This window comes from Capricornis sumatraensis, chromosome 17, assembly GCF_032405125.1.
Source record: "Capricornis sumatraensis isolate serow.1 chromosome 17, serow.2, whole genome shotgun sequence".
Classification (NCBI taxonomy): domain Eukaryota; kingdom Metazoa; phylum Chordata; class Mammalia; order Artiodactyla; family Bovidae; genus Capricornis; species Capricornis sumatraensis.
In genome coordinates, this window is record NC_091085.1 from 78859089 (window position 1) to 78872162 (window position 13074).

The 13074-nt window shown below is 59.8% G+C and overlaps 1 protein-coding gene across 1 annotated transcript; it reads right to left on the reverse strand.

Moving 5' to 3' along the window:
- Nucleotides 1-1451: 1451 nt before the first annotated feature.
- Nucleotides 1452-12825, reverse strand: LRRC74B (leucine rich repeat containing 74B). The gene is made up of 9 exons (XM_068989643.1): nucleotides 12687-12825; nucleotides 12029-12171; nucleotides 11516-11648; nucleotides 10549-10755; nucleotides 7447-7556; nucleotides 6281-6396; nucleotides 5110-5188; nucleotides 2346-2441; nucleotides 1452-1589 (listed from the first exon to the last, which is right to left on the reverse strand). The coding sequence occupies exons 1-9, from the start codon at nucleotides 12823-12825 to the stop codon at nucleotides 1452-1454; spliced, it is 1161 nt and encodes a 386-aa protein (XP_068845744.1).
- Between the last annotated feature and the right edge of the window lie 249 nt (nucleotides 12826-13074).

Sequence of the window (13074 nt, forward strand, 5' to 3'; positions counted from 1 at the left end):
CTGAGCCCCCCTACCAGGAGCACGGCCCCCAGGCCTCCTGGCCCGCGCGCCCTCCCGCTCCGTCCATCCGTACCATGCTGAGCTCAACCGCTGCCGCCGCTACACCGACCGCAACCGCTCTCGCCGCCGCTGCGCTCAACTGCCGACGCCAAGCCTCGCGCTCCTCAGACGAGCCCGCGCACGTCGTCGTGGACCCCACGCCGCCGCCGCCGATGCCCATTGGCGCAGAGCGCTGTGGGGTGGGGCGGAGTCTAGAATCCCGCTTCTGATTGGCTCACACGGGACTCCCAGTTTGTGGTGCGTTCTGATTGGGCATGAGTTTGGCGGGAAGGCTGCGAGCGGGAGGCGCAGTGCGCCGGTCTCCTTATTCGGTCTTCAGGCTCGTCCCGCCCACGCCCCTCCCGCACCCTGCCGCAGGCCCGCTCTGGTCCACCCCACCTCACCGCGGCTCACCGCCCGGGGCCTCCTTGTTAACTGGGGAGGGCGCCGGGCCTTCGTGCAATGACTGGCTTGCTTATTTGCAGGCCCTACAGGGAAGCGGCGGCGAAGGCGATGGCACCCCACTCCCGCACTCTTGCCTGGAAAATCCCAGGGACGGAGGAGCCTGGTGGGCTGCCGTCTGTGGGGTCGCACAGAGTCGGACACGACTGAGCGACTTCACTTTCACTTTTCACTTTCATGCATTGGAGGAGGAAATGGCAACCCACTCCCGTGTTCTTACCTGGAGAATCCCGGGGACGGGGGAGACTGGTGGGCTGCCGTCTAGGGGGTCGCACAGAGTCGGACAGGACTGAAGCGATTTAGCAGCAGCCACAACGGTTTTCTGAGATTTCATGTACATACTGGGCAAGTCACCCAGTAAAGTGGCGCAGTAAGTGGTCTTCTATGACCAACTGCTTTCCCTCAGGGCAGTGGTTCATCCATGTCACGTGTGCCGTTACTGCATTCCTCTTTTTCCTAAGCAACTGTGTAAGACACAGTTCGCATTCCGTACAATTCCTCTACTTAAAGTACACGATTCAAATGCTTTTAGTATGTTACTGAAATTGTGAAACCATTACTATCAGCAATTTTAGAACATTTCCATCACGCCAAATTTCATCCTTTTTTATTGCCAAGTAATATTCCATTGTATAAGCACACTACGTTCTATTTATCTGCTCATCAGTTGGTGGGTATTTGCATTTTGTGGCCATCACGGATAACGCTGCCATAAACATGGATGCTCACGTTTTTGTGTGGGCATGTTTTCATTTCTCTAGGAGTACATATCTGGGACCTGAATGAGAATGATGGAAGACCCTGGTTAACACTGAAGTCTCAGTCACTATGAAGGCCAGCTCTGTAGGCCTTCCACCTGGTTGACATGGGGCCTCAGTGCACTCATGTGTTGAAAGGCACCTTGAAGTTGAAGTGGCCCATGGGAGAGAGAAGAAAGTCACACAACATAGTCACTCAGATGGTGTGAAGACGGCCAGCAGTTCTTTTTTGTACTCCACTCTGCGGACACCCGTCTTTATGCAAAGCCCTGGAAGAATGACCTTCACTGAACTGGCGAGGTCATCAAACTCTCTGTTCACCTGGATATCCTGAGGAGAAACCCATCACCAGGCAGGATGTTATCACTTTCTGAGAACTTGACCATTTTACACACACAAGGTCTCAAAAAGCCTCGTAGGGCATCAGTTTGTCCCAAGTTTGAACGATTGAAACTGTAGACACATCTCTGAACAGGCTTTGACTCAAGCCTGGGTTGAAATAAATCAGAGGGAGAATGAGCAGTGATTTGTAACTAGACTCTTCGTTATTTGTATTTGGGGATTCTCTCATTTGTGTTTAACTGCCTTAGAAAAGAGTGACATTTTTGCTACATTAAAAGGCAAAACCGGAACTTCCCTGGTGGTCCAGTGGCTAAGACTCCACAGTGCCGATTAAGAATTTTTTAAAGGCAAAATGGAGTGAAATGGTTATCATCTCTCGTGCAGCCCCCCATGTGAATCTCCAACACTGGGATCGACTTGCAGGCACTACCGGCTGGGAGGAGGGGCTGCCTTGCAAGAGTTGAACCTGCAAATCCAAACATCAGTGAGCATGGGCGTCTGAGCCACCTGTTCTCTCTCTGCCAATGAAGAACCCAGGCAGGGGTCCGAGGTGAGACCACCATGACACCCCACACAGGGGCAGGAGCGGAGTCACAGTGGCCAGGTTGGAACTCGGATATGGCCACACCGTATACCTGAGCCAGGCACTCTCTCCAATCCACACTTCTTTCTTTCTAAAATGGAGAAAGTCATATCTCGCAGGGCTATTGGGAGGGTCAGAGACAAGGTTTATGAGAAACTCACAGAAAAGTCCAGAAGCTCCAGTGCAGACCGTGGATTAGCCTGGACAGACTTGAGCACACTACAGCAGCCTTCACTTCGCATGGGATTCCTGGACACCTGAGAAGCACACAAGTCCCTCAGTGAGGGACACCGAGCCCAGGGCAGCAGGAGGGATCCCCCATCTTTGTGGATGTGGCTCCGGGCAGCCTCACTATCTCAGCTCAAAAGGCTCCTCCCTGCGACATGATGCCTTTGGTGGTGCTGGAAACAGGAGTAGTGGAAGGGAGTGGACACTGGCTGCACGCCCACCCTGTGTCCACTCTGTGTCAGGAGTCAGACACACAAGACACACCCTACCCTTAAAAGCTCACTGTCGCAGGGAGGGGAGGGGAACAAACAGAACAAGGCAGTGTGGAGAGTGCTCAGAGACCCCTGCACCAACGCTCCATGGAAAGTGGGGGGTGGATGGGACAAAACACCCAAGCTGAGCTTTCCAGGCCAGGTGGGTTGCGTGGGGCATTTCAACAAGAGCCACAGAAGCAAAGCAGGGTTGAGAGGTTGTACCTCATGGCTGGGAAACTGCAAGCAGCTTGGGCCGAGAGTCTTTTCATGCTGTTCATGGGGCTCTCAAGGCAAGAAGACTGAAGTGGTTTGCCATTCTCTTCTCCAGTGGACCACGTCTTGTCAGAACTCTCTACCATGCCCGCCCATCTTGGGTGGCCCTACACGGCATGGCTCATAGTTTCACTGAGTTAGACAAGGCTGTGGTCCATGTGATCAGTTTGATTAGTTTTCTGTGATTGTGGTTTTCCATCTGTCTGCCCTCTGATGGAGAAGGATAAGAGGCTTATGGAAGCTTCCTGATGGGAGAGACTGACTGTGGGGGAAACTCTTTTGTTCTGATGGGTGAGCCCATGCTCAGTAAATCTTCAATCCAATTTTCTGTTGATGGGCGGGGCTGTGTTCCCTCCTTGTTTGATGACAGACTGGTTCCAAATTGGGAAAGAAGTACATCAAGGCTGTATACTGTCACCCTGCTTATTTAACTTATATGCAGAGTACATCATGAGAAACGCTAGGCTGGATGAAGCATAAGCTGGAATCAAGATTGCCAGGAGAAATATCAATAACCTCAGATATGCAGATGACACCACCCTTAATGCAGAAAGTGAAGAACTGAAGATCCTCTTGATGAAAGTGAAAGAGGAGAGTGGAAAAGGTGGCTTAAAACTCAACATTCAAAAAACGGAGATTGCGGCATCTGGTCCCATCACTTCATGGGAAATAGATGGGGAAACAGTGGAAACAGTGTCAGACTTTCTTTTCTTGGGCTCCAAAATCACTGCAGATGGTGACTGGAGTCCTGAAATTAAAAGACGCTTGCTCCTTGGAAGGAAAGCTATGACCAACCTAGACAGCATATTGAAAAGCAGAGACATTACTTTTCCAGCAAAGGTCCGTCTAGTCAAAGCTATGGTTTTTCCAGTGGTCATGTATGGATGTGAGAGTTGGACTATAAAGAAAGCTGAGCGCCAAAGAATTAATGCTTTTGAACTGTGGTGTTGGAGAAGACTCTTGAGAGTCCCTTGGACTGCAAGGAGATCCAAGCAGTCCATCCTAAAGGAGATCAGTCCTGGGTGTTCATTGGAAGGACTGATGCTGAAGCTGAAACCTCAGTACTTTGACGACCTGATGCAAAGAACTGAGTCATTGGAAAAAACCATGATCCTGGGAAAGATTGAAGGCAGGAGGAGAAGGGGACGACAGAGGATGAGATGGTTGGATGGTATATCACTGACTCGATGGACATGAGTTTGAGCAAGCTCTGGGAGTTGGTGATGGACAGGGAGGCCTGGTATGCTGCAATCCATGGGGTCACAAAGAGTCGGACACGACTGAGAGCCTGAACTGAACTGGGCCTGAGTGAAGGGCCTCAAGGTGGGGAGGAGCGTGGGGCTGGCGGAGCGCAGAGCCCACGTGCTGTGAATGAGCAGATGACTAAGCTTGGCGTTTTCCAGAGAGATTTAAAGCCGGGGCCGTTTCCTGTTTAGGAGGCTGACCTGATGGCCGACAGGGAGGAGGAGCAGCGGGCAGCCCGTCCCCCTCCCCAGAGGGAAGGTGTGGGACGAGGGGGGGTCAGCACTGGGCCCCAGCTGACAGGATGCGAAGGAGCCCCCCACCTAGAGGCAGCCCTTGGGGGGGACGGCGAGGTCAGGTTTGACTCCCAGAATCCCGTGTGCCTGTTCTCATCTAGGGGACCGTCAAGCAGGTGGCTAGAAATGGAGACTCAGAGCTTAGAAAGAGGTCTGGGTTCTGCTTGGGGGCAAGAGTGAGCCTCGGGCTGGGGAAGTGGGTGCTGCTGGGGGCTCCTGTGCTCCCTGAGGGCCAGGCAGGGCTGAGGTCCGCAGACCTGCTGGCACTGTCCTCGGGGCACAGGCAGCTGGCAGAGAGGTCCTGGAGGGCCTGCTCCGGCCTCCCTTCACTGCCTTCTGCTCTCAGTGGCCGGCTACATCCTCCCCACGGGAGATGGAACACCTGCGTGGCCCCTGGGTTCCAGCAAGGCCATGGGGAGGTGAGGGGAAGCCTGGTGGGCCTGGGGGGAATCCGAAGGAATTTGTGGGCCAGGCCAGAGATGGGTGAGTGGATGACGAGGTTGCAGGAGGAAGCCTGGCGCCCCCTCCCCCGTGTGCCTGCAGGCACCAGGGTGAGATGTGGCGGGGAGGGGGCTGTGTGGACAGGCACAGGCAGTCTGTGCCGGGGCCTCCCCCATCAGGCTGGCACTCACGGCAAGAATCCTCAGTGTCTGGTTGACTCGCAGGCCCAGGCCCAGGCTCAGGGCTCCCGCCACAGAGATGCGGTTGTTGCTGCAACAGAAAGCATGTGCCTTGCGCTGCCTTGCAGGCAGCTGTGCAGAGCCACATTGCCCCAGGGCTGCGGCTGGAGCTGCTGGTGCAACCCCCAGGTCCAGCCTCCAAGCACTCCGCGGGGGCCCTGGGCAGGTCAGTGTGTAGACGCTTCAGTGGAGTCTTCCGTGTTCAGGGTTCAGCAGACGTGCCTAGAGGGTTGCTCCCCCCACCTCCACCCCCAGTGGAGACCAGCTGCTGCTCCCGGCCCTCGGCGCTCAGCACGTGCTCCCACGCGCCCTGCACCCTGCCTCTGTCTGCGCGACAGCCGCCAGCTGCCTCCGCACCTTCTGCTCCAGGCACCCTCCCCGCTCTCGGCTACTTTGTCTCCAAGCCAGCCCCACTTCCCTCTATCTTCTCAGACCCCAGCTCTCCCCCACCGGGAGGGGAAAATGGGTAGGATGGAGCAGATGCCTGTGCTGATGGCGGACGGCCCATGACCTGTCTGACCTCCACCTCCTCCCTTCCCTCTGGTTTTCCCAGGAGGCCTGGGACCCTGCCTGGGCTTGGAGGCGCAGCCCAGCCGTGGCAGGCCCCCAGCAGCCACGTGCTGGACAGGGCACAAACCCCTCCTGAAAGGGAGGAGCACGCACGTGGAGCACCCCCGCCCGCACCGGCTCTGCTGGAGAGGTTTACATGTTTGCACCTCCCATCCCCCAGCCACGCAGTAGGAATTACGAGTCCCCAGGGACAAAGGACGGGCTTCCCTAGTGACTCAGAGGGTAAAGAATCGGCCTGCAATGCAGGAGACCCAGGTTCAGTCCTGGGAAGATCCCCTGGAGGAGGGCATGGCAACCCACTCCAGTATTCTGGCCTGGAGAATCCCATGGACAGAGGAGCCTGGCAGGCTACAGTCCATAGGGTCACAAAGAGTCGGACGCGACTGAGCGACGAACACCTTCACGTAGCAAGAACGAACCTGAGTGAGAGGGACAGGGCGGCGTGCCCTGGGGCTGTGGCAGCTTCCAGCCCTGAGGGTGAGCAGCAGCAGGAGGAGCCCCGGCCCCTGGGTGGCAGGGGGCCTGGAGGTGGGGACGGGGGCCCCGCTCTCACCTCATGTAGAGCTCCTCCAGCACGCTGTTGGTCTTGAGCGCCTCCCCCACCGCGGAGGATCCCAAATCCCCACAGCCATTGTACGAGATGTCCAGGACCCTCAGGAAGAGGTTTGCCTGGGACACAAAGGAGCAACCCCATAGGACCACACGTGTCGGTGGAGGAAGCCAGGCCCCAGCCCCCGAGTCCAGGAGAGCTGAGGAGCAGCGTGTGGACCGGAAGCAGAAGACCACAGAGGTTGCAGGGGCGAGCCCTGGGCTTGGGCAGTGGTGGCCGGTAGAGGGTGGGCATGGCTGTGAGTGAGCCTCAGAGTGAGCGGTCTGCCCTGGGGCCACAGGGCCCAGAGACACAGTGACAGGGACCCCTCTCGGGCAGGGACCCCAAGGCACAGAGCATCCCAGGGCTCAAGGAGGACACCAGTGAAGGACTGTTGGGTGAAATGTGCCTGGAGGACTGTGATGGGGAGAAGTGGGGAGCCCGTGGGTGCCCAGCTTGTGGGGCGGTACCCCGGTCAGCCTCGACACTGCGCGTCGTGGAGGGCAAGGCCACCCTGCCATTCCCCAAGGAGGATCCCGCAGAGGCAGCTGCCCCCAGGGGCACACGGGGCCCTGTGCCCCCCATTCCCCAGGTGTTGGGGCCAGGGAGCAGGCAGAGCCTGTGAGAGGGTGTGCAGGGGGCCTGGGGCCCAGGGCCATTGTCTCAGGCAAGCATCTGCCCAGCGGTGAGTGTGCGTCACTGGACCACACGGTGCACCCCCCACCCGAGCGTCCGTGGCGTCTCTGGAAGCGTGCGTCTCCAGCTGTGGACTCCTCCCTCAGCGCCCTGAGAGTCGGTGCAGGGAGACCAAACTGTCGTCATTAAATAGAGCCAGGGAAACTGGAGTCACCTGGAGAAGCATCCTCTGAGCGCTGTTGGAAAGAGCCAAGCCTCCTTCCTTCCTTTTTTTTTTCTTTTTTTGACTGTACCATGAGGCATGTGGGATCTTAGTTCCCCAACCAGGAATTAAACCTGTGCCCTCTGAAGTGAAAGCACATAGTCTTAACCACTGGACAGCCAGGGAAGTCCCTAAAGCTCATTTCTGAAGAGCTGCAAGAGATGGGGGTCTGGTGCCTGGGAGACCCACCCCAGAAGGAGGCCAGAGGGGCTTGCTAGGCAGGGCCTCGTACCTCCAGTCCTCTGGCAAAGGCTGCGGCTCCGAGGCCTCGCAGGTGATTCCAGCTCACGTTGAGCTCCGTGAGTCCTGTGTTTTCTGCCAGGGCTGGTCCAAGCGTCTCCCCTTCAGAAACGCCACGACAGACTTTTATTCACTCTGATCATTCCTTCAAGAACTGATAGTGGTGCCCACTGTGGGCCTCTGCTGTGCATGAGCCTCAGGGCATCCAACCGCTCAGGGGCCTGCCCTGCCCTCAAGGCATTCTGGGGTGTGAGCTATCCAACCACAAACAGGGAGGCTTGGGGACAGAGTGGGGGCTAACCCTGCCTTGGAGCGGGGGTCAGGAAAGCAGAGAGAGCCTTGAAGGTGAAAGGATACCCCATGCACCCGTGGAGACTGAACGTGGCGGGGAGAAAGGGGGACAGGGAGCCCGGGGCTCGTGGAAACGCACACAGGCCTGGTGCTGGGCCCCCCGGGTGAGGCTGTGAGGGGACGTAGGAATGATGGGCACTAGAGAGACGCTTTAAGGAGAGACAAGGTTATGGTGGGTGGGGGCGGGAACCTGAGGTCAGGGGACCCGTTGGGTGCCTTGTGCCGCCGTCTACGCAGGAGGTGACAAGGTCAGCGCGGCTGCGGCAGAGAGGAGACAGTGGTGCAGAAAAGGAGAGGGCTTCCCCGGCGGCGCGGTGGCTGAGACTCCCGAGCTCCCAAGGCGGGGGCCCAGGTCGGACCCCTGGCCAGGGAGCGGGATCCCCCATGCTGCAGCTGGAGGGCCTGCGTGCGACGGCCGTGAGCCAGTGCAGCCAAATAAGGAGTGGAGTGGAAGTCGCTCAGTCATGTCCGACTCTCTGCAACCCCATGGACTGCAGCCCACCAGGCTCCTCTGCCCATGGGATTCTCCAGGCAAGAATGCTGGAGTGCGTTGCCGTGCCCTTCTCCAAATAAGTAAGTAAATCGTAAAAAGAGGGGGAAAAAAATGAAAGGAAAGAGCAGGGCTGGGTGGGTAAAAAACCCGAGAACTATTTCACATGTAGGGTGGGCAGAAGCCCTGCCCACCCTCTCTGCCGAGTCCGGGCTCAGTGGGTCTGACGTGCTCCTGGTTCTCAGCTCCGGCTGCCCCTGCTCCCCCCCCCCCCACCCATCCCCGTGTGCAACTGCTGACGCCCTTCTTTACCTGGGGAACAGCGCCTCATTCCCACCCGGGAAGCCTTGCTTACTCAGCCAGGCCGGGCCGGGCCACCTCGGACCCCTTGTCTGCTCTTGTGTCCATCCTTCAGGGCTCTGAGCGTTAGATCGCCCTGCCTGGCCCCTCTCCATAGTGCCGCACCCAGCACAGAGCAGAAGGCCGGGTCCGCAGACGCGGCAGCACCTTGGAGAGCTCCCTGCAAGGCCGAGAGGACTCCTGGCGCCTCCCTGAGATCCGGATCCCCCACCCCGCGCCCAGCACCAAGTCTGACAGCCACGGGGTCTCAGACACGTCCAGGGCTGGGAGAGGCAGGCGGCAGTGGCACCCGCTTTGGCAGGAGGCCCCTTCTCTGCTGAGCAGAGGGAGGGTGAGCGGGACCTACACCGTGAACCAGCCGTCTGTGTTCCCGGTGCGTGTTCTTCACGACCCCCGCAGCCAGGACACCAGGTCGGTGCTACCCTGGCCTCAGGTCAGGTGGGGAGGCTGAGATCCCTCAGGGAGGCGGGCCCACCCACAGACCCCCACACGCCGTGCAGCCTTCAAAGGGCCTCGAGTCCCAAGCCCCTCCAACCTCACTGACTGTCTGGTCCTGACCCAGAGCGACACCTAGACTTACTTTGCTGAAAGCCTGAAATAGCTTCTCTTGTAATTTGCCTGTTCCCACAGCAGTTTTCTTAGGAGGCAGACTGTCTGTCTTGCAGTTGAACTCTAGGACTGATTCTCCCACAGCGAGGCCAGCGCCATTCACTCAGGCTCAGCGGGCAGATCAGTGATTCCTGAACTTTCTGGATCAGGTGAATCTCCTGGGGCAGCTGTTACAATGCCCCCCAAGAGGATTCAGAGGCCCAGCAGATCCCAAGCCAAGGAATCTGTATTCCTAACCCAGGGTCCCAGGGGATTTTTTTTTTAAATTAAAAAAAATGTTTTTAAAAATTCTGTGTGGCTACACCAGGTCTTAGTTGAAACATATATGATCCAGTTCCCTGACCAAGGATTGAACCCAGGCCCCCTGCATTGGGAAAGCAGAGTGTTAGCCGCTGGAGCTTCAGGGAAGGCCCCCCGGTGATTCTCAGAATCGACTGGGTGGTTGAGGACAGGCGGGTGGAAGTGTGTGCTCCTGGCAGGGCGGCCAGCCCGTGCAGAGGCCCTGGGGAGAAGGTGCTGAGGCGGGGGTGTCCCACTGACGTCTCCCACAGCGCTTGGAGCAACGTCCTCACGTCCAGCCTTGATGGGGGCCCTGCGGCCCCTCTCTCCTGGCTCACTAGCCCAGCCACCCTGGTGTCTCTGCTTGAAATGCTCTCCCTCTGGTCTTGCCATGACTGACTTTCTCCCTCTTGCACACTGCAGCTGAAACGTCACCTCTCTAAAGTAGTGGGGGGAGTCCACTCTTCAGAATCCTGCCCTGCTTCTTTCTTTCGCAGCACCAATAATTATGGAGGGTAATCCTGTTACCACATGTCCGGTGGGGGCGTGCTTGCTAATTTGCTCCAGTCGTGTTTGACTGTCTGTGACCCCATGGACTGTAGCCCACCAGGCTCCTCTGTCCATGGGATTCTCCAGCCAAGAACACTGGAGTGGATTGCCGTGCCCTCCTCCAGGGGATCTCCCTGACCCAAGGATTGAACCCGAGTCTCTTGCAACTCCTGCATCGGCAAGCAGGTCCTTTACCATCAGCACCATCTGGGAAGCCCTCCAGGAGGACAAGGGCTTTGTTGAGCTCTTGGTTGGATCCCTAGTGGCCATCAGGGCCCACAGGCAGTGCTGGGCAGAGAGATGTCTGGGGAACGGGCTGAGAGTCCAGGGGTGGGGGTGCAGGGACAGGAGCAGGCACGGATGCTTGGGGTGGTCCTGCCTACCTCCGCCCACCCTGCCCCGGGAAGACAGTCAGGACCACGGCTGTGGTGACCCAGGCCGGCGGCCGGATGGTACCTGCTTGGTCATTCAGCTGGTTGTAGCTCAGATCCAGGGATTTCAGGCCCGTGTGGGCCAGCAGGAGCTCAGCCAGGCACTGGGCCGCCTGCTCTTCCAGGCCGTTCCCTGCCAGCTGCACCCTCTGCACAGCCGGGCTCACCGCCAGGGCGGCACAGACGGCCCGGGCTCCCTCCGTTCCCAGGTGGTTCTCCGACAGGTCCACATCTGGGGCAGCACCACTCCTCAGGGACGGGCTCCAGAGCAGGCCCTGCCCATTCCATCCCCCACAGCTGTGCAGCCTGTCCCAGCACGGGGGACTTAGTGGCCGGACTGTCCCGGGGTGGGTGGTGAGTCTGACCCCATTGGCTGGGTCCCCGGCGGCCCCAAGCAGCTCCCCAGAGCCCCGTCCCCAGGCCATGTGTCCACAAGCTTTGTCTGGGGGCTAACGCCACCTACTCTGCAGGGCTGTAATGTAGACGCACCCAGCCCCTCAGTGGGTGACTCACGCCTGGCAGCCATGTGGCCCGCCCGAGGAAGCCCCACTGCCACGTTTCCGGGGACTGGCAGTGACGCCCAGGTGGCCACACATGGAGGCCTTACGTGAGCAGACGCTCTGCTGAGTGTATGTCCCCACGTTTCCAAGGGCTGAGTGTTGAAAACGGAGGCTCAGCAAGGCTGCCTCCTTGCCCAGGGTCTCCCTGCCCTTCCGTGGCAGAGGCGGCGTCTGGATCCAGCCCCTCTCCTCTCGCCCTGCCTGGCCCCTGCCCGTCTGCCCCCTGCCTCTCTGCATCGAGGCGCTGGGAGGCCACCATATACCCGGGGTGCTGGCCGGCCGAAGACAGTGGAAGAGGCCCCACAACTCCGGGTGCCCCACCCCACCCTCCCTGTGACGAAGCCGCCCCCAAGCAGCAGCAGCAGCAGCTGGGAGCAGGGTGAGAAGGCCCCGTGTGGGGTAGCCCAGCCGCACCCCAGGCTCAGAACCTACCACAGGTGCTGCAGTTTCTGCTCAGAGCGCCCGCCAGGGCCTCTGCGCCGGCCCTGCAGAGTCCGTTGTCCCGAAGGTCCAGCCGCTTGATGTAGGGATTGGAGGTCAGTGCACGGGCCAGAGCCCGGGCCCCCTGGGACAGAGAGGGACCTGAGGGGCCTGGTCCTTCCCAGGGCTGCAGACATGGCGGGGCACTACCTGGGCTCTGCCTGCGGGGCTCAGCCCGCTTGTTTCATTCCCACAGGCCCAGGGATGCCGGCTTCCCACTCTCGGTCTCCCCAGGAGCTTGACCCAACAAATCAGAGGTGCCCTGCAGGCACCACAGTCCTTGTACTGAACTCTGTCGTAGCCCCGATCCCACCTGCCACTCAGTGTGGGGGCTGGGACATGCCTGGGACCCCGAGCAGGGCTAGGGGAGCGTGGTGGGGTGGGCTCAGGAAGGGACCCCTCCCCAGGCTGCTGCCTCCCAGGTCCTCGTCCTCCAAGCCTGCCCGAGGGTCCCTCCTGGGGTACCTGGGGCCCCAGGCCTCGGTGCCGCAGGCTGAGCTCTGGGGCACTCCCTTGGCGCAGAAAGCAGGAGGCGGGCACGACGCTGTGGGCCTGGCAGGACCTCAGGTAGAGGGTGTCCTTGCCCAGCTCGCCAGGCTTGCAGGCACCTGCTGGGAGGCGGGGTTCACGTGGCTCCCTCCCGGCCGGCCCCACTGCCCAGCCTGTTCTCCCCTCTGGAGACGTTTCCTCCTGTGCTGGCGGGGATCACGGTCCCACGTGCAGTCCCGCCGCTTGTGTAGCTGGGCCTGGGCCTCCCCTCCCCGCCCACCCCCGGGACCCTGCAGTGCCTACTGTCTCTTCCACCGGATTGCAGACCACAGGGCTGTGGGGACCTCTTATCGGGGAGGAAACTGAAGCAATTCTAAGTTCCCTACTTCCTTTCCTTAGTCTTTTTCTGATGGCCGGGATGAGACAGCCCTTCTTACACTGTTTGGGGCGGGGGTTGCCTCTTAACCTCATTCTGGAAGCCTGTTCTAAGGATGGGACTGATGCCGCCAGGAGCACGTTAGGGAAAGCACAGGGCGAGAGCCGCCCCCAGCCCCACGGAGGGGTGCGCTCCTGCCGGACGGGGTCCCCTGCCTACACGGCCCCAGCCTGCCCCCCACCCCCTGCCAGTAGGCACCTTCTGTCTCCTGGTCGGAGTCCGAATCCGCGTCCACACACTTCTTGGCCTCCGGGACCCCAGCAGGACGCCCAGAGGCCGCCGCTGCCCCTTCCTCCTGGCCTTCCTCCTCCCCAGGCTCCTGGAGGGGACCCCTCATGGTTACGCCCACTCTGCAGTCGCGGCCACAGAGCGGGGATGCGAGGGACTGCCGCGGAGCGCGGCCCGCGGACGGGGGCGGGCCCTCCAGCGCATTGGCCAATCTGATGGGGCGCTTGTCCGCTGCAGCCAATAGGGACGCCTCCCCGGCAGCGGTTGCCCAGGTGACCCCAAGTTGTTGGTTGCTGCGGACGCCGCCAAGAGCGCGCGCTGCCCTTGGCCCGCTCGCAGCCAGGACTGATCCGCTCGC

Excerpts from the sequence above, each read along its gene's own strand:
- LRRC74B (XM_068989643.1), bottom strand. The coding sequence starts at position 12,825 with ATGAGGGGTCCCCTCCAGGAGCCTGGGGAGGAGGAAGGCCAGGAGGAA. Across the intron at positions 11,649-12,028 it reads ACCGAGGCCTGGGGCCCCAG|GGGGCCCGGGCTCTGGCCCG; the intron begins GTACCCCAGGAG and ends TCTCTGTCCCAG. Across the intron at positions 10,756-11,515 it reads CAGAAACTGCAGCACCTGTG|ATGTGGACCTGTCGGAGAAC; the intron begins GTAGGTTCTGAG and ends GTGCTGCCCCAG.